We start from the raw sequence: 20102 nt of genomic DNA, 5'->3' as shown, positions 1-20102 counted from the left end.
AATCACCTCCTTCAAACGTAACTACATAAAGTACAGGGCAAAAGTTTATTCTTTAAAAATTGCTTTTATGTTTATTTATGAGAGAGACAGAGCCTGAGCGGGGGAGAGGCAGAGAGAGAGAGGGAGGCACAGAATCTGAAGCTGGGGAGGGCTGAGTCTACATGAGCACAGGGATTGTGCCTGTCTCGTTCACTGCTTCAACCCCAGTGCCTGGCCACATGAAAAGATGGTCAATACACGTTAAGCTGAATGGATGAACAAACAGAAGAAGTGAAAAATAGTGAGTTACTCTATTCCTTAAAGAAACGTTTTTTTTTTTGTTTTGTTTTGATCAAAGCAATGAAGATAATGTGATCTTGGGGGTGCCTGGGTGGCTGAGTCGGTTAAGCATCCAACTTCAGCTCAGGCCATGATCTCGAAGTTCATGAGTTCGAGCCCCACGTCGGGCTCTGTGCTGACAGCTCAGAGCCTGGAGCCTACTTCGGATTCTGTGTCTCCCTCTCTCTTGGCCCCTTCCCCACTCATGTTCCATCTCTCTCTCAAAAATAAATACACATTAAAATACATATATAATGTGATCTTGGCCTCTTGAGTCAATTGGAAGACTTGGGAGATTAATATATTTGTAAATAAATATATTTATTTATCCACAGGCCACTAGTAGTCTTAATGTGGTACCTCTTATAAAAATATATATTTTTTATAAATGTTTATTTTTAACAGAGATAACACACGCGTTTGAGCTGGGGAGGGACAGAGAGAGAGGGAGACAGAGGACCTGAAGTGGGCTCTTTGCTGAGAGGGGACAGCACAATGTGGGGCTCGAACCCACGAACCACGAGATCATGACCTGAGTCAAAGTCAGACGCTTGACCGGCTGAGCCACCCAGGCGCCCCTCTTATGAAAATGTATTTACTGCTTTTCTCAGCTCTAGACATTCCTCATCCAAGATGTACTCAAGTCAGCAAAAACCGTGGTTGCAACGGCATAAAAGTTGCCCTCCGCATTTCATGACTTTGGGACGTCTGTCCGGAGACTTAGGTAAGGCCTCGAGGGCTCAGTAGTCAACCTGCGGAATACAGAGTAACAGTATCTCATGGTTCCTTGAGTTTGAACAATGTTGCATATTGTTCATTATTTCTGGGAACCTGTCCCAGACCATGCTGATGTGCACGGAGGTTTGAGAACCAATGATCTAGTCCAAGTGCAGTCCAAGACAGGAACGGCCCTTACCCGCATCCCTGACAAATGGTTAACTTTTACACTTCTCCTTAAACACGCCAGCCTCTTCCTGGCTTCTGTCAGAAAGGCCGTTTAGCTGATTTAGTCCTTGTAAGTTCTACCCGGTAGGTATAGCTCTGCCCTTTGGAGCGACAAAGAGTAAGGATGCTTCCACTCTTACATGGCAACTCTCTAAGTATTTAAAGACTGTTACCCCAGGGGCGCCTGGGTGGCGCAGTCGGTTAAGCGTCCGACTTCAGCCAGGTCACGATCTCGCGGTCCGTGAGTTCGAGCCCCGCGTCGGGCTCTGGGCTGATGGCTCGGAGCCTGGAGCCTGTTTCCGATTCTGTGTCTCCCTCTCTCTCTGCCCCTCCCCCGTTCATGCTCTGTCTCTCTCTCTGTCCCAAAAATAAATAAACGTTGAAAAAAAAAAAAAAAAAGACTGTTACCCCGAAATCATTTTGTTCATCCTTGGCATGGCCAAATGGCCCTAGTAACTTTCCTTTATTACTTTTTTATTAAGTTTTTTCTTTTTATTTGGAGAGAGAAAGGGGGGAGGGAGAGAGAGAGAGAGAGAGAGAGAGAGAGAGAGAGAGAGAATCCTAAGCAGGTTCTGCCCTGTCAGCACAGAGCCTGACAAGGGTGCTCGAAATCACGAACCGGGAGATCATGACCTGAGCTGAAGTCAGATGCTTGACTGACTGAGGAGCCATCCAGGCGCCCCTCCTTCATTCTTCACATAACTTTGGTCTCAAGATTTTTCACCATCATGATCACTCTTTTTTTGGCAGTTCTCTAGTTTTTCAGTGTCCCACTTTGGATCTGACAGGTAGTACGGTCTAGTGGCTAAGAGCATAGATTGTGGATTTAACATTTTTTAAATGTTCTATTGTTTATTTTTGAGAGAGAGAGAGAGACAGAGACAGAGACAGAGCGCCAGCAGGGGAGGGGCAGAGAGAGAGAGGGAGACACAGAATCAGAAGCAGGCTCCAGGCTCTGGGCTGTCAGCACAGGGCCCGATGCGGGGCTTGAACTCAAGAACCATGAGATCGTGACCTGAGTCGAAGTTGGACACTTAACTGACTGAGCCACCCAGGGGGCCCCAGACTGTGGATTTTAGACAGATGTGAATTCCAGGTCTCCTGTTCCTAGGCTGTGATCAAGTCACTGAACCACAGTTTTCTCTTTGGTAAAATGGGGATAATAATATTAATTCATGAGGTATTTAACACACTGTCTGACATGCAGCAAGTCCTCAGTAAATTTCAGCTGCTATTATTATAGCTTCTAGATGCGAGTCCACTTTGGTTGGATAGTGAGTGATCACTAGGGAAGGAGATAATTACAATTCTCTCAGGGGAACAGGAACACAGGGAAACGTACAGTCAGTGTAAAACATATTAAGCCTTGCCCGCACAAAAGACAAAAAAAAACAACCTAAGAATCAAGCACTAGAAGATGGTTTAAAGTAAGGTGTTATCCAGGGGCGCTTGGCTGGCTCAGTTGGTGGAAAGTGAGACTCCTGATCTCGGGGTTGTGAGTTCAAGGCCCACGTTGGGTGTGGAGCCTACTTAAAAAATAAATAAAATAAGGTATATCCATCCATGTGGTGGAATAATATGCAGGTTTTTTAAGACTCTTCAGGATGTATTATTAAATAAAAACAGAAAAACGCATAATGGCTTCCAATTATACATACACACATATATACATATACATATATGCCTGTGCATGCACAAAGTAGAACTATGTAGATAAAACTGGCAACAGTAGCTACTGCTGGAGAGATGAACTGGGGCGTGGGGATAAGGAATGGAGAGAAGCATTTTGATTTTTTTAACCATGTACATTGATTACTTAAAAAAAGGTGGGGGGGGGGCGGGGGAGGAGGGAGTACAGCAAAACAATCTGCCCACAGCTCAGGTAGGCACTGCAATCCTCTTAGGTGTCAGCATCATTTGCAGTGGGTACAGGAACAGATACAAACGTCAATCATTGGACGTTTTTGTTCTGAGTAGGAAAGAGGTCTCGTAGTAATTATAACAAGTTAGCAGATCTCCCAACGCCGTTTACGAGTATCACAGAATAGGGACCAGTGACATCTTGAAAATTTCACTGGAGGAGAGGAAGAGGAGTAGCAAGTATGACAAGGGGACCTCAAAGCAGCCTTTCCGTTGGAAGCATTTTTTTTTCCTTGACTGCGTATTTATTCGGGCTCACTTTGGGAGACCCCCCCCCCAAATTATGGGAGCCTACGGGCGCCTGGGTGGCTCATTTGGTTGAGCATCTGACTCTTCATTTTGGCTCAGGTCATGATCTCGAGGTCCATGAGATCAAGCCCCACGTCAGGCTCTGTGCTGACAGAGCAGAGCCTGCTTGGGACTCTCTCTCTCTCTCTGCTCACACTCTCTCTCTTGAAACACACACACACACACACACACACACACACACACACACACACACATTTAAAAAAATTATGGGAGCCTAACGCTTCCCCCTCTATCTTCACCTTGGCATCATCATTAATGGTGAATACGTTTTACTTGAATGTCTTTGACAAATGACCCCTGACTCAGGCCACCCGTGAATTCTTTGGACCCAACAGAGAAAGGAACTGAAGCTTTGGCTAACCAGGCCCATGAAGCAAAGTTCTACTGGAGAGGATTTCATAGTCTTTTAATAGCTGTTTAAAGCCTTTGAACACAGAGAAGAGGGCTTTAGAAGCTCCTGAAAGGGTAATGAGCTTAGCATTTCAACCTTTCCCCTCCTCCAAAACCTCAAATACTCAAAGGGGCATAGTGCTGAACTTACTTACAGGTAACAATAGTTACGTGTGTATGTGTGTACGTATACTGTTCTCAGAATTTTAAAAAGGAAATAATGTCCAAATAGGTGACAGAGAGTATTTAAAATCCCACGTCGAGGTAAGACACAAGTGATATCCCATGTTCCTTCACTTTCATCTGAAGAGGTAGGGGTAAATATGACACAGCTTCCTGCTCCTGGGAGGGGAAGTTCATCTTGTACTTTTCCCGCGAATCCTTTGAAATCATGGCTAAAGACCTTTTCTTCCACACTGCACAAGATTCTCTTCTGTACTACTAGGCATCAGCAGCGGGGGTAACTGGCAGTTTTAAAGGCTTGACAAAGTCTGGGTGGAATGGCTGACGTTTGAGAGATCTGTCCGTTTAGATGCATTCTACTGGTTAACTCGCGTGACGTCACCATCAACATTCACGAAAAAAGAAAATGGCACAAAATGGAGTGAAGCGCACTAAGTGGGCAGATGTTACTATATAGCTATAAGGTGCCCCAAACCAACGTAAACCGCAGTAACAAACCACATCTTAAAGCCGAGTTTAAACCTACTTTAAGATAGAATCTAAAGCTGAGTTTAAATTTACTTTCAGATAGAATCACATAAAGAGAATTAGCAAAATCGATAGGAAACAAACAAACAAAAAAAAACCTTTGTAATTAAAGAAGTATAAGCGGAACGGAGCCGGCAGGCATTTTCTGTTATTTACTTATTTTTTTCAGTTTATTCATTTTGAGAGCGAGACCGAACAAGCAAGCGCATGCACAAGCGGGGGAGGGGCAGAGAGAAGGAGAGACAGAATCCCAAGCAGGCTCTGTGCTGATGGCGCAGATATGGGGCTGGAACTCACGAACTGTGAGACAGTGACCTGAGCCAAGATCAAGAGTCGCACGCTGAACTGACCGAGCCGCCCAGGCGCCCCAGGCATTTTCTGTTTATTAAGAACAAATGGGAATACTGTAGAAAAAGAATAAGCCCTATCTCCGAGGCAGCATTCCAAAGTGATTATAATAATAAATGATTTCCTAACTTTTATTTGTATTTGAACGTGAAAACAAAGGGACACGTTATTTTTTTATTTAAAAAAATGTTTTTTTTTTTTAATTTTTACTTATTTATTTAATTTTATTCAAATTCTCATTAGTTGACATACGCTGCAATATTGGTTTCAGGACTTGAATTCAGTGTTTCACCGCTTCCATACAACACCCAGGGCTCATCACAACGAGTGCCCTCCCTTAATACCTATCACCCATTTAGCCCATCCCCCACTCACCTCCCTACGTCAACCGTCGGTTTGTTCTCTATCGTTAAGAACCTCTTGTGGTTTGTTTCCCTCTCTTCTCTTCCCCCCCTCTTCCCCTATGTTCATCTGTTTTGATCTTAAATTCCACATGTGAGTAAAATCATATAGTATTTGTCTTTCTCTCATTGACTTATTTAGCTTAGCATAATACATTCTAGCTCCATCATTGAAAATGGCAGTGGGACAAATTATCAATCACGGAACAGTAGGATGTTACCTTGAGGCATTTGATTCCAGGTATGTAAGTTAGGTCACTCTAAATCCATAGAGTTCACACTCTACTTAAGAAAAAATGTCTTTTAATGTTTATTTATTTCTGAGGAAGAGAGACAGAGCATGAGAGGGAGAGACAGAAGCCGAAGCAGGCTCCAGGCTGTGAGCCGTCAACACAGAACCCGAGGCGGGGCTCGAACTCACAGACTGCGAGATCATGACCTGAGCCGAAGTCGGACACTTAAGCGACTGAGCCACCCAGGCACCCCTGCAACCTACTTTTTTAAGCCCATAGGGTTTAATGGTAATAAGAGCGGAGAATACTTGTTAAAGGTACAGCCAACAGCAACTACAGCTATGGCCTTCACACATAGACAAGGTGTAATGTATATATAAGGTTTATAGCCACATCCACATTTTTTCAGTAAGAAAAATCTTCATTGTCCATACTTCATATTTGACATAGTTAACATGTCTTACTACTAATCATTTAATCCATAATATAACCGACTTGAGCACATATATTAAGTTATATATTTGAAAGAACGCACGTGGCCATAACCGTGTATGATTTTTTAAAAATCATTAGTTTATGTACCAATCATAAGCAGTTATGTTGTTCATGAAGCAGTTATGTTGTTCTTTATACACGATTTGAGAAACCAATGTTTTTCTCCAATAGTTAACTGAACGGTACTTTATTTTATTTTTATGTATTTATTTTTTGCAGTAGGCTCCACGCCCCCCTGGGTGGCTCAATTGGTTCGGCATCCGACTTCGGCTCAGGTCATGATCTTGCGGTCTGTGAGTTCGAGCCCCGCGTAGGGCTCTGTGCTGACAGCTCAGAGCCTGGAGCCTGCTTCGGATTCTGGGTCTCCCTCTCTCTGCCCCTCTCCCGTTCACGCTCTGTCTCTGTCTCTCTCTCTCTCTCTCAAAACTAAACAAACATTAAAAAATTAAAGACAGAACAAAAAAAGGAGGACCCACACACCAATGTGGGGATTGAACTCAAAAGCCTGAGATCAAGAGTGGCATGGTTTACTGACTGAGCCAGCCAGGCAACCTCCTAATGAACAGTATTTTTAAAACCTAACCATACTGAGACAAATCTTACTTACAAAAGTAAGTTCGCCAATGCTCATATTACGTTCCTTACTGAAGACTCCATCTTTAATGTAATTATCTCGGCAGAAATTGACTAATGCGATACTGATTATACGGACATCCTTACCTTGTGCTGGTATCTAGTGTCAAATGCATGTTTTATCAAAAGATTCTTTATGACAGAGATAGCTGTATATCTGATCTCGTAATTGTCTTGCAGAGCAATGGAGGTTTCCCTCAGAAGTAAACCGACCAAGAAGTGATGCTTGCAATATTCATCTGATAAACTGTATTCAAGATTTGAATCTGCAGTACAATGAAATTTAAAGCCCGTTTACAAAAACAGTAATTACTTTAACATTAAAATACTGCGTTTATTACTTAGCAAACACGTGGTCATGCTCGCAAGAGCTATCATTTTGCCATTAACAAACGTGAACAATTCTTTTGTCATACAGAAGGAGCATGCAAAATTTTTACAAGACAGGCGCACTCATAATTAGGGTATGTGATAGCCTTAATGATCACGTCAGTGGGTAAGAGAGTCCCTAGATTTCTTTGTCCTACATTCTGTTGAACTCTTAGGAATCTTAAGATAGAACCCAGAATGAAAGAATACTATATTTGGCAATGTCTTAACACATTTCTTTTGATCTGAAGAGCTTTAGTTACAACTACAAATTGGACCGATTCCATACAACAATGCTTGAATTACTGATCTGTTTACACTTGTCAAAAGTAGGAAAAAGAAGGCAAAGACAACTGAATCGTTCTAATGGGATTAACTATCGACTATTCTAGTAGATGTTCCATCCCGGCCTGGACGCATGTCAACCCCCCTTCATCAGCAAATACAGACCTTTGATTTCATAAAATCACTTCGAACTAGGTCTTTCGCTCCCTTTTGGACCTCAGTCCATTTTAAATCCCCGCTGCCCATATCTTGGTTGGGACTTGCCTTATAACTACTCACAAGGGATCGTGATCAAGTTTAGCAATTTCTACGGTAGACTTTTACAATCTGTATTTCCTCTCCTCTACCCTACCCTTGAATTGAATGAGGCCATAAAGCTGAAGGATAGGTTTTCTATTTTTTTTTTTTTTCTTTTTGGCCTCCTCTTTAGCAGTTAATATAATGCTATGTATTCAGTTAGGACATAGTAAGTGCTGTGAGTAGTCAGATTCAATCCTAAATCCTGATGATCTGTCCACCCCTTCTGTTCTCGGACTTCCTCATAGCTACCAATAAATCACGGGGAAGTATTCGAGCCACACATGCTCAGAATCTAACACGGGAGTGGTTGAACGGGGATGCTTGGTTTCTTAAATATGTTGCCTTCATTTACGCTGGCTAGAATTCAATGACTGAAACCACTGCTCAGCAGCTACTCCCCTGGAGACCAAGGCAGCTGATTGTCTTCTTGCCATTGGTCACCCTCTTTTGTGAACCCCCACCACTTTCTACGCACGAGGGCCAAGAATAACTGAGCAGGCGGGGGGGGGGGGGGCTTTATGTGGGGAGATTTTGCAACGGCAGTAGGTTTTTCACTTCAGTGCTTTGAATAAATCCAATCAGGTAGTTTCATCCACGCCTTCAAAACTGTCACCAAGCAGTCATTAGACAGGGTCGGAGAGGAGGGAGGGAAGCCTGGGACAGAGGGTACTGGCTCAAAGAATAGATACACCCTCCGGTCCCCTTGCTGGCTTGAGCAGGAGCTTGTTTGCAAGCAATCGGTGTTCAAGCTTATTTTAAGAGGAAACAAATATACTGCCTCATACACCACCTCCTAGGTTTTCTAAGTACGTTAGCTTAAAGCCTCACTGTGTGTGGCTAGGGAGAATGTGAATAAGCAAACAAGGCCGCCCCCCCGTCCATCTTAAGCCATTCATCAAATCAATGGTTTTTCAAGACAGTTAACTACTTTAGAGTGAACCGAGTTAAACCTACCTACTGAAGTCAAACGGTCCACCGCAAATGAAAAAAAATCTAATTAATATATGAAAAGAAAAGGGACAAATAAAAAACATAGTAACATAAGAATTGTGCTACACAACAAAGCATTCAATAAAACTAGCAACGGAGATAACATTTAATACATACATATTACTATTCCACTCTGCCTTTATACGTTCCTTGCAGTGGAAATGCATTCATATGTTTTTTTTTCTTAATTTAGTCTCATTTAAGAGTCCAAACACTACTACAGAAAGCAATTTGACTAGTATCTGACATCTCTGTTTAAGCAGCGATCTATGTAATACACCTGATCTCTCCACACTATGAATACTATCACTGACGCTATGAAGAAAATGCAGATACTGTAAATGAACATATCCTCACGTAGCTAACAATCCTGACGTTACCTTTAAATTCACAGGTTTACCTAGAAAACATTACACTATGCTAGCACTAGCCAAAAAAGAAAAAAAAAAAGAAAAAAAAAAGAAAAGAAAAGAAAAACACGTTCTCAAGTGATGGAAAATGCAAACACGTACCTTGCACTCGCTGGAGTTTCGGTTTGGCAAATGCCATTGGCAAATTCAGAGGAATGTAATGCTCATGGTTGCAAATTGTTTGCAAAAATTCAAACTTGTATTCAGCCAGAACCTAAAGGGAAAGAAATTATACACGAACTCCTGTTTAGTCGACACGTACTATTTTAATAACGAAACACAGAGCGTTAGTTTCCAAAACGGAAGTGTTCGGTGGTTTAAGTATACCTTCAGATGTGGCCTACGTAGGAAAGAGTTAACACAGCAGGCCCAAGGCTGCTCTCCTTAAAAAAAAAATAAATAAATAAATAAATAATGCCTGCTTGCAAGGTTGGTTGCAGGCTGGCATTTGGGAAATTGGATTTTGAAATGCTCCCTACATGATAAGGTCGTGCCTTCTCTGCCAGCCTGCTCTATTTGTACAAACAATGTGATTTATTGCTTTCTTTTCCTTTCCTGACTCTGGAAGGTTGACCAGTCTCCAATATATGACCAGCCCCCAAGAAAAAAAACTCGAACTCCCAGTCTCAACTGGGCTTCCCTGAACAGAAATGTGGCACGCACGCGGCTGCGTTTTCAGGGCTGGAGAGACTCCGTGTGACCTTCACAGGAGGGAAGGCACTCGGGGAAGCCTGCATGAGAATTGCCAAGGACTCCACTTGGGTTTTGATCTTACTGTTCCAGCTAAGCAGCCTTACTGCGTCACTCTAATGAAGGTCAGCCGTGACTAAGACCGCCCTAAGTATATGTTGAGTCCCATGAGTCTTTCTAGTTAACCACTGAGCGTGTGGGTGGTCTTGGGGACTCCCAAAACACCATCCAATATCCCCTGCGTTGAGGTACAGATATCCGCAAAGTACAAAAACAAAGACAGCAGTTCCAAACCCTCCAGAAAATAAATGTCACTCTTGGTCTCAAGCTCTAATGTCTGACAGCTGTTATACATCCTTATAACTTACCTTAGGATCTTTGGGGCTGAATCCAGATATATAGTCATTTATCAAATTGAAAACAAATCCTCTATCCATTAGTGTCAAACAGCGCTATAGAAACCAAAACAAAATGAACAGTGACATAATTCTAGAAGTCTGTCATGATAAAAGGCAAGTGATTGATTGTTGGAATTGGGTCCCAACTGTACAATTTTCTTATATATGTAAGTATTTCCATATATGTGTATATATGTACACATACATACATGCACAAATGCATATATCTTTATATACATATATATGCATGTATACACACAAATACGTATGCATATATACATACACATATATATGTAATCTATTGAGCTACAGGGACTCATTTTGGTCAATCTGAAAAGCTCTAAGTGAAGTATACGGTGGTCAGCTAGCGACGAAAAGTGGGGTTTGGCTATGTAAACATTTCAGACCCAAAGAGAAGGTTCTCTCTGTGTTCCGTGAAGTCTTGGCCTATTAAAACATCCTTCCTCTGTGGAGAAAGAGGAACCCTTTTGCACTGCTGGTGGGAATGCAAACTGGTGCAGCCACTCTGGAAAACAGTATGGAGGGTCCTCAAAAAACTAAAAATAGAACCACCCTACGACCCAGCAATTGCACTAACTAGGTATTTATCCAAGGGATACAGGTGTGCTGTTTTGAAGGGGCACATGCACCCCCATGTTTATAGCAGCACTATCGACAATAGCCAACATATGGAAAGAGCCCAAATGACCATCGACGGGTGGATGAATGGATAAAGAAGATGTGGTATCTATATACAATGGAATATCACTCAACTATAAAAATGAATGAAATCTTGCCATTTGCAATGACGTGGGTGGAACTAGAATGTATTACGCTAAGCGGAAGAAGTCAGGCAGAGAAAGACAAATATCATATGACTTCACTCACGTGGAATTTAAGAAACAAAACAGATGAACATAGGGGAAGGGAAGGAAAAATAAGATAAAAAACAGAGAAGGAGGCAAACCTCTTAAATACAGAGAACAAACTGAGGGCTGCTGGAGGGGAGGTGGGTGGGGAATGGGCTGGGTGGGTGATGGGCACTAAGGAGGGCACCTGTTGGGATGAGCACTGGGTGTTGTCTGTAAGTGAGGAATCACGAAGTTCTACTCCTGAAACCATTATTATACTATACGTTACCTAACTTGGGTTTACAAACAACATCCTTCCTCCGTGACAGGCCTAATAGCTGTTCACACTTGCCTGCGGGTCATTCTCCTAGTTGCTCATCATGCCAGGCCTGGCTAGTAACTCCAGCACTCTTCTGCCGAATCCTACCCATTCCTCAATGTCCCAGGGAAATCCCATCCTCCTTAGCCACCCCGGCCCACAAGCCCCTTGAAGCATTTATATTCTACGCTAGCTTGTTTTGTACTCATTATTTCCCTGTGATTTTACCTACATAGGACGACAGGAAGACTCTCTTTCTCTTTATGTTCTCCCTAGCGCCTAGCCTATTCCTGTGAAACAGAAGGAACCCACTCTGTTTGCACCTCATTTCTCACTGTGCTTGCGACAGTGTTCTAGAGAAATACGAACGTGAATATGACATGGTCTTCACCCCCGTCCAGGGGTAAAGACAGACAAGATAAATAATTAAAATACAGCACAGTAAGACGTAGCACAGGGGCATGTAAAGGACGGGTGAACAACAAAAAATCTTTGGTCTTGCTCCATTGCATACAGATCAAAACCAAAACTCCTTAGCCGGACATTCAATGCCTTGCATCCTAAACTCTCTGCCGCACAAGGCTTGCTCATCCCTAAACAATTCTGGAACACGCGTATCTCTCCGTCTTTGCTCGTGGACCCTCCTCTACATGCAACACCTTCAACTCTTCTAGAAGAACTTTTCTTCTCGGCCCTGGTCATAGTTCCTGCTCATAAACCCTCCTGTTCTGGTCTTGCTACTGTAGTTTGTTTCTATTTTCCAAGTAACAGTCATCACACTTTACTTCGAATACGTATTAGCAATGTGATTTCAGGGGCGCCTGGGTGGCTCAGTCGGTTAAGCGTCGGACTTTGGCTCAGGTCATGATCTCACAGTTCATGAGTTCAAGCCCCGTGTCAGGCTCTGAGCTGACAGCTCAGAGCCTGGAGCCTGCTTCGGATTCTGTGTCTCCCTCTCTCTCTCTCTCATTCAAAAATAAACATTAAAAGATTCTTTCTCTCTTTCTCTCTATCTCCCTCTGCCACTCTCTCTCTCTAAAATAAAAAAATAGGGGCGCCTGGGTGGCGCAGTCGGTTAAGCATCCGACTTCAGCCAGGTCACGATCTTGCGGTCCGTGAGTTCGAGCCCCGCGTCGGGCTCTGGGCTGATGGCTCAGAGCCTGGAGCCTGTTTCCGATTCTGTGTCTCCCTCTCTCTCTGCCCCTCCCCCGTTCATGCTCTGTCTCTCTCTGTCCCAAAAATAAATAAACGTTGAAAAAAAAATTTTTTTAATAAAAAAATAAATAACAAATAATAATAAAATAAAATAAAATAAAAAGAAATGTGACTTCTGAGACAGCCTCTTGTCTCTGAATCTTCACAGAGAAGACAGGCAAATGGTGACTCAAATAAAGTAAATACAGCTATGACATCAACTGTGTTCTATTTATTCCCTTTACATAGTAGCTTTCAAGTTTAAACCCCATGGGAGAAACTGAGAGTTTACATTTCAAATAGCGTCCTCCTTAATTTACTTTAAATTTTTTTTAACGTTTTATTTATTTTTGAGACAGAGAGAGACAGAGCATGAACGGGGGAGGGGCAGAGAGAGAGGGAGACACAGAATCGGAAGCAGGCTCCAGGCTCTGAGCCATCAGCCCAGAGCCCGACGCGGGGCTCGAACTCACGGACCGCGAGATCGTGACCTGAGCTGAAGTCGGATGCTCGACCGACTGAGCCAGCCAGGCGCCCCAATTTACTTTAAAATGATAGGTGGGGACGCCTGGGTGGCTCAGTCGGTCAAGCGTCTGACTCTTGATTTCGGCTCAGGTCATGATCTCAAGGTTCGTGACACTGAGCCCCATGTTGGGCTCTGCACAGACAGTGCAAAGCCTGCTGGGGATTCTCTCTTTCTCTCTCTCTCTGCCCCTTCCCTGACTCGTGCTGTCTTTCTCTCTCTGTCTCAAAATAAGTAAACATTTAGGGGCGCCTGGGTGGTGCAGTCGGTTAAGCGTCCGACTTCAGCCAGGTCACCATCTCGCGGTCCGTGGGTTCGAGCCCCGCGTCGGGCTCTAGGCTGATGGCTCGGAGCCTGGAGCCTGTTTCCAATTCTGTGTCTCCCTCTCTCTCTGCCCCTCCCCCGTTCATGCTCTGTCTCTCTCTGTCCCAAAAAAAAAAAAAAAAAAAAAAGTTGAAAAAAAAATAAGTAAACATTTAAAAAAAAATGGACAACAAGGGTACGTCAGACACGAAAACTGCTTCGATGGAGTCTCGACCGTGAGGTTCTTTACGTGAGGCTGAGATATGAGGAAGGGCTGGGAGAAGAGGGGTAGTAGAAAGGAGCAAGCAAACAGTAAGCGCATTTACAAACCCGTGCCCCTTCTCTGCAACAACTCAAATATTGTCACCCACTTTATAGAACAATTACATTCTAGCACTGCCCTTTACGTACCAAAAAACTAGAACTACGATAAACCAGAACAGTGATAAATGCGTGGTTCTTCATCCATATAGGAGTTTCTGGTATCTCTCAAACAGAATCATCTCGCTGACCGAAATGAACAATCTTCCCTCACGTGGATTAATAACATGTAGACTGCGGTTACATCAGCAAACAGGTTGCTTTCGTTCCAGAGTTGCAAACTCAAAGGCCGACAGGGGTCAGAGAAGTGATTTAAATGCATAAAGAGTCAAGGGTATACTAAGGAGTGGTGGGGCCTGTGGCAACCCAGAAAGTACACGCCTCGTCTAAAGGCACTTAAATTAATATATTTGAAAAAACATCCCGTGAAACAAGCAAAACATGCCTTCTGGCTAAGCCACCCCTGTATGGGACCTCTGATTTAATTAATTAGGCATTTCAGTGTGTCGGGGGGCGGGGGGGGAGGGATCATACCTGGCTGTTTTACTAAACTGATGGATGAATTCAGTCAAAAGTTTCTCCTGCATTTTACAAAGACCTAGCTGAGTCTCTAGAAAGTGGGTAGTTTTCTCCTTTGGCTTTAAAAGACCATATTGGTGAAGAGTATCTGCTTACCATGTTCTGGCTGCCTTTAACTCACCTTCAGGAAGCTAGCCAAACTATAATTGACATTTCTGGACTCATCGGGAATCTCGGCATAGCGAATAGTCACATGGGGAATTATCGCAAGAAGCAATGAATGTAAGACATGATGATATGCCTCTGGAAATCTCTGGCCTCTGGGAAGCTTAAATCAAACAGATAGAGCAAAGAGTCAGAGCTGCAAAAGGTTTAAATCAATTGCTATTTTTATTTTCAAACACATTCTAGATATAAATGTGGCTTTTCTTAACTGGAGTATAACTCTTCTCCCAACTTAAAGATGACATCACTAGTTCAACATACACTTCAGATCCTTAGAGGAACTATAATGAACTGACTGAAATCATCAACAAACCAACTTTGGGGGCGCCCGGGCGGCTCAGTCGGTTGGGCGTCTGACTTCAGCTCAGGTCATGATCTCACGATCCGTGAGTTCGAGTCCCGCATCAGGCTCTGTGCTGACGGCTCAGAGCCTGGAGCCTGCTTTGGATTCTGCGTCTCCCTCTCTCTCTCTCTGCTCCTCCCCCACTCATGCTCTGTCCCTCTTACTCTCAAAAATGAGTAAACGTTAAAAAAATTTTTTTTAAGAATAAAAAAAAACAACTTTGGAATTATGTTCCTGAGATCTACCCACATCCCAGATTTTCATCCCAGTTTTTTTTCCTGACACACAATTTCAGCAAACCCATTCTGTGAAAAGTCTGACGAAAACGGTAAATAGGTGAATATTTACATTTCACAAATCTCGACTCTGTAATTGCTAGAACTAAGAAAATTTCTTTGTACTTTTATGAGAATCTAAAAATACAACTCAATGTATATGCCACATTCCAGAAACACATCTATTACAGAAGGTGTTTTGAACATCATACATGCGTCAGACCTTTCTAAGAGGTGATTTCTGATCTGGTACTTGGTCTCCAAATGAATGTTTCAACATAGACATTTCTAAGCTACAAGATAAAAGGCAAGCTTCAAAGAAAATGCATTTTACATGGCAAATAACAAAAAGGAAAGAATGCATGTGAACAAGCCTCTGAGGACTTTGAAAACGTATGAACTGTCAGACCTCAGATTCATGCAATACATCCATTGGTGTTTGGTTTTGGTTTGTTTTCTTAGGCAAAACTGACAAAGTCAAGGGCTAAGAGCCCTTCGGTATAAGAGGATCTGTGCATCATTGCTACCTGTGAACAGGATTAGCCTTCTTTGCCTATGCTAAATATTATCCTTGGGGCACCTGGATGGCTATGTCTGTTACATGTCTGACTCTTGGTTTCGGCTCAGGTCATGATCTCATGGTTCATGGGATCGAACCCCACGCCAGGCCCTGCGCTGACTCTCTCTCTCTCTCTCTCTCTCCCTCTCTCTCTCCCCCTGCCTTGCTCGTGCACTCTCTCTGTCAAAATAAATAAATATTTTCAAACATAGATTATTCTTAGCCTACTTACCTTAATTTTATTCTCTTCCAACAAGTATGTGGCCATAGACTTTGCAATAATTTCAAAAAAAAACCACGAGTACTAAAATAAACCAACAAATACATAAAATCAATTTTTAATAGTTACCCAAATCCTGAAGCTCAGCAAAGTTCGACAAATCAGTATGGATCTTATCTCTGAACTTTAACATTTTAAAGTGATCGCAATTCACCATCGAAGTTGCACAAGGTAATATTGTACCACCTCAGCACCAGCCGGTGAGGTGCAAAGGGCATGTGGTGGGAATGTTTGCCGTGTGGGTAGGGGCATCTTATCACAGACCTTATTTGGATTTGCTTACACATGGTGCTGAGAGGAAACCAACTTTTAGTCTGTCTTATGATTGCTCTTAAATTCTCTACAGATGGGGCACCTGGGTGGCTCGGTTGAGCGTCCAACTTTGGCTCAGATCAGGATCTCGGGGTTCATGAGTTCGACCCCACATCGGACTCTGTGCGGATAGCGTGGAGCCTGCTTGGGATTCTCTCTTCACCCTCTCTGTCTGCCCCTCCCCTGCTCTCTCTCTCAAAAATAAACAAACACTAAAAAAAAGGGGGGGGAGGGTCACATGAGCAAATGACGAAAAGACTAGAACCGAAATGGTTCCTTGTGTCCTGGTTCCTTACCTTTAGCAGTTTGTTTATCGATAAAAAGTCAGCAGACTGTTTCAACACTGCGATCATCGTAGTGGCCAGAGTTTCATGTATCAGCTGGGCCTGAGGCGCGTTCGGTTTTTCGGGTCGGAAGCTATACTACAAATGAAGGAAAATGCAGCCCTAAGTCAGAATCCTCACATAAAATACACTGCTCCCAGAGAAAGCTTATTCCACAAACCTTGATGAAGGATCTTAAATAATTATCCAAGCCTTCTTCGTGGCACTTTGAAACGATATGTAAGAGAACCCTGCAAACACATTCACAGAAATCAGCATGTGAGTTACCACAGTTGGAGTATCTAACCCCCCAAATACCCCCACACTGCCTGAAGAATTCAAAGTCAGAGGATTGCATAGGATGTCCTAAGATGGTCCGACCAAGATTTCGGCATCGAACTTGCTCGGGGCCTTGCACAACATTTCCTGGGTCAAAACAAGGGCATTGTAGTTGGGCAACCCAGATGCCTCGCTTCTGTTCTGCACGCGTTTCAAGCATGGTCATAGCTTCTATACAGTAGAAGACCTCGGGTGCCGTAAATATTGAAATCCCCTCCAGGGAGTAAAAGGAAAGGAAGAGAAAGATGGAAAGCACGGCAACAGATGGGGCAAAAGGAAGAGAGAGACCAGACAGGTGTAATGACAGGACCTGGGATGAGAAGTAAATATAAAATCCATATACGAGACTAGCAGTGGTTCTCAAACTTTATCGTGCATCAGAATCACCTAGAGGGCACATTGCTCAGCCCCTCTTGCAGAGTTTCTGACTTTGTAGCTCTGGGGTGAAGTTCAACGATGAGCAGTATTTTTTGTTTGTTTGTTTGTTTTTTGTTTTCCCCTAAGCTCCCAGGTGATACTGATGGTGCTGGTGCGGGAGCCATATTGGACAACCACTGGACTAGAATAATGCTTCTTAAGTTTTCAAGCAAACTAGCCCCAACGGCAGAGCAAAGCAAACGTTGTGCAGGGCCGTAGCTTAAGACCCGCTGGGACAGGTCGTGGCAACGGGAGAAGCAGCAAAGCCAGAAACATCCAGCACTGAGCTCTCAATTCTTTGGAGTATCCCATTTTCGTTTCAAAATTCAGTGCATTTTCCATTCAACTCTACCATAGATCCTTGTTTGTTTCTATAAAAAAATAATAATCCTTTATCCTTTTCAGTAAAAATTCATGGTTCAGGGCGACTCTGTCCAACATGAGAGCCACTAGCCACTTGCGGCTATTTAATTAAAATGAACTACAGTTACAAATTCAGTTCCTCAAACAGATGAACATAGGGGAAGGGGCGAGGGTAGAGGAGAGAGGGAAAGAAACTATAAGAGACTCTTAAATATAGAGAACAAACTGAGGGTTGACGGAGGGAGGTGGGTGGGCAATGGGCTAGATGGGTGATGGGCATTAAGGAGGACACTTGTTGGAATGAGCACTGGGTATTGTATGTAAGTGATGAATCATTGAATTGTACTCCTGAGACCAATATTATACTGCATGTTAACTAAATGTAAATTAAAGAAAACTCAGTTCCTCAGTTACGCTAGCCACATTTCGAGTGCTCAGTAGCTAAATGGCTAATGGCTACCATATTGGACAGCACACATGTAGAACAACTCCATGACTGGAGAAAGTTCTATCGGACAACGCTGGTCTAGGGCAATGGTTCTCAAACTCTGTTGCATTATGGAATCACCTAGAAAACTTTTAAAAAAATTGCTGACGCTGAGTTCCATCCCTAGATATTCTGGTTTCACTGGTACGAATGTGGTCTCGGCACACACATCTTTAAAAGCTCCCTGGGTGATTCTAACATGCAGTAAAGTTTGAGAACCCCTGGTCGAGGAAAACACATTCAGTTTGTCCTTTGATTTCTGGTACCATCTATCCCTGGGGATACAAGGTCCCCCAGTCTGAGAAGCATGAAACAAGAGAGAACAGATATTAGATTTCTGACTTTTGCATTCTCGTTTGGAAGATAAATTTGTATTTAAAATGCAGAAACACAAAAAGAAACAAGAGTTGCTTCTCTGTATTATAGGGCTGAAACTCACATGGTACAGTTGACAGGAACGTCATCTTCGTGGGTCATGTTTGTGAGAACTCGGAAGAGTTGCATAAGAATTACAGGCAGAAACTGTATCATCACTTGGATCTCCATGGCATGCAAACACTAAAATAAGCCATTGTTAGTTACGAAAACAAACAGAAATAGGACGTAACTTGTCAATGTGAAACAACAAAAAATCAAGTCATGAGAGATGTACTCACTAGAATAGAAGCTCACGTAAACGTGAGCTTTGTAAGACAGGGCGCTTTGGTTAGCTCCTTTAGCCACATCTCTATTTGGGCACTCAGATTTTGTTAGTTTATTTCGCATCAGATACTTTGTTTACTGAAGATAAAAAAGTATGACTGGGATAAGCGGGTTTTGGAACAAAGACGCCTGAGTCTCGGTAAACCGACACGTCCCAGCAGGCAGTGTGTTTGACAGAATGGGGACCACCAGTCAATCGGCTGAGAAGGGAGATTCAATCAAGTGCACTTCTCTACATAATCGGCTTTCCACTGGCCCCGCCCACGAAACTGAGGCCGCACGACATTCAGACATCCTCCTAGTACATTTCTTCCAAGTTGTAACACCCTGTCTCTGGCGGTAGGTGCGTTAACGGCAAAAAGAAGCCATGTGCCCACATATACGTAGAAACGACGCAAGCAGCGGAATCTGTAAAATTTCTTTCTTCTTCCTTCCCTTCTCTCCGCGTTCCTTCATTCACTCAGGCATTCACTCAATCGTTTAACCAACCAGCCAACCAGAAGGCGAAAACAAGTCTCACTGTTTCGACCTCCCTCCAAGGTTTCGTGCTGTGGGAAATACAGAGATGGAGGGGACAAGTCTCTGTACCTAAGGAACTCACTCTTTCTCTTTCCCAGGCCCCCGTACATAGCCTAGCCTTCCAGGTTTTCCTTCCTTTTGCCCCCTCTCTTCCAGCCTTACTTGCCATCATCCCCTCTGAACCTATAATCAAAAGAGTCTAATCGTTTCCTAGGAGGCCTCTACAGGTTCTCTTTACTCCCCACACACCCACCTCTCATTTCCAAATTCATCTCCTTCCGACTGGGTTACAGCAGATCACCTCCTGTCTGGGATGCCTCCCCATGACCTAGGGCAGTGCTTGGCAGCCAGGGGCCACTCTGCCCCCCAACGGGACGTCCCGCCGTGTCTGGAGACATTTGGGGTTGTCACAACTGGGGGTTGCTGACACCTAGCAGGCACGGGCCACCGATGCTGCTAAACATCCGACAGTGCACCGGACAGCCACGTACGACAATGAACCTGTCCAAAGTGTCAATATTGCCAAGGTTGAGAAACCCTGGCCTGGGGTTCAAGATCACTTGAGACCTAACCTGTGTTTTTAGCCTTAACACTTTCCACACTCTTCACAAGGCCAAACTGGTACCTTGGTTGCTCTGCGAGTAGATCATATGCATTCCTGCCTTGGTGCTTCTGTTCAGTTTGTGGCCACATCCCAGCCACCTTTCCAAGTCAAGTTCAACCCCTACTTCGGTGAAGCCGCTCATCCCACTCATTCAACAAAGGCATTGTGAATGAACTTCC

At 43.5% G+C, this 20102-nt stretch overlaps 1 protein-coding gene across 3 annotated transcripts in view; it reads right to left on the bottom strand.

Annotated features, from left to right (window-relative positions):
* DOCK11 (dedicator of cytokinesis 11) overlaps positions 1–20102 on the bottom strand; it is a 199123-nt gene that overhangs the window by 69993 nt on the left and 109028 nt on the right. The window contains exons 24-32 of one of the 3 annotated variants that reach the window (XM_047081861.1): positions 18538–18656; positions 16674–16743; positions 16466–16591; positions 15810–15881; positions 14357–14503; positions 10116–10199; positions 9160–9271; positions 8612–8650; positions 6791–6969 (exon numbers count right to left, since the gene is read on the bottom strand). In XM_047081861.1, coding sequence (XP_046937817.1) covers positions 6791–6969; positions 8612–8650; positions 9160–9271; positions 10116–10199; positions 14357–14503; positions 15810–15881; positions 16466–16591; positions 16674–16743; positions 18538–18656 — 948 coding nt within the window. The remainder of the gene's footprint in view (positions 1–6790; positions 6970–8611; positions 8651–9159; positions 9272–10115; positions 10200–14356; positions 14504–15809; positions 15882–16465; positions 16592–16673; positions 16744–18537; positions 18657–20102) is intronic. The other 2 variants (XM_047081863.1, XM_047081862.1) reach the window with 2 other exon arrangements.

Source organism: Lynx rufus, unplaced genomic scaffold (assembly GCF_022079265.1).
Source record: "Lynx rufus isolate CCGP_SWC_20201006 ecotype Redwood Valley unplaced genomic scaffold, mLynRuf1.p SCAF_19, whole genome shotgun sequence".
In the NCBI taxonomy this organism is placed as follows: Eukaryota; Metazoa; Chordata; class Mammalia; order Carnivora; family Felidae; genus Lynx; species Lynx rufus.
This window is presented reverse-complemented; position numbering and strand designations above follow the sequence as displayed.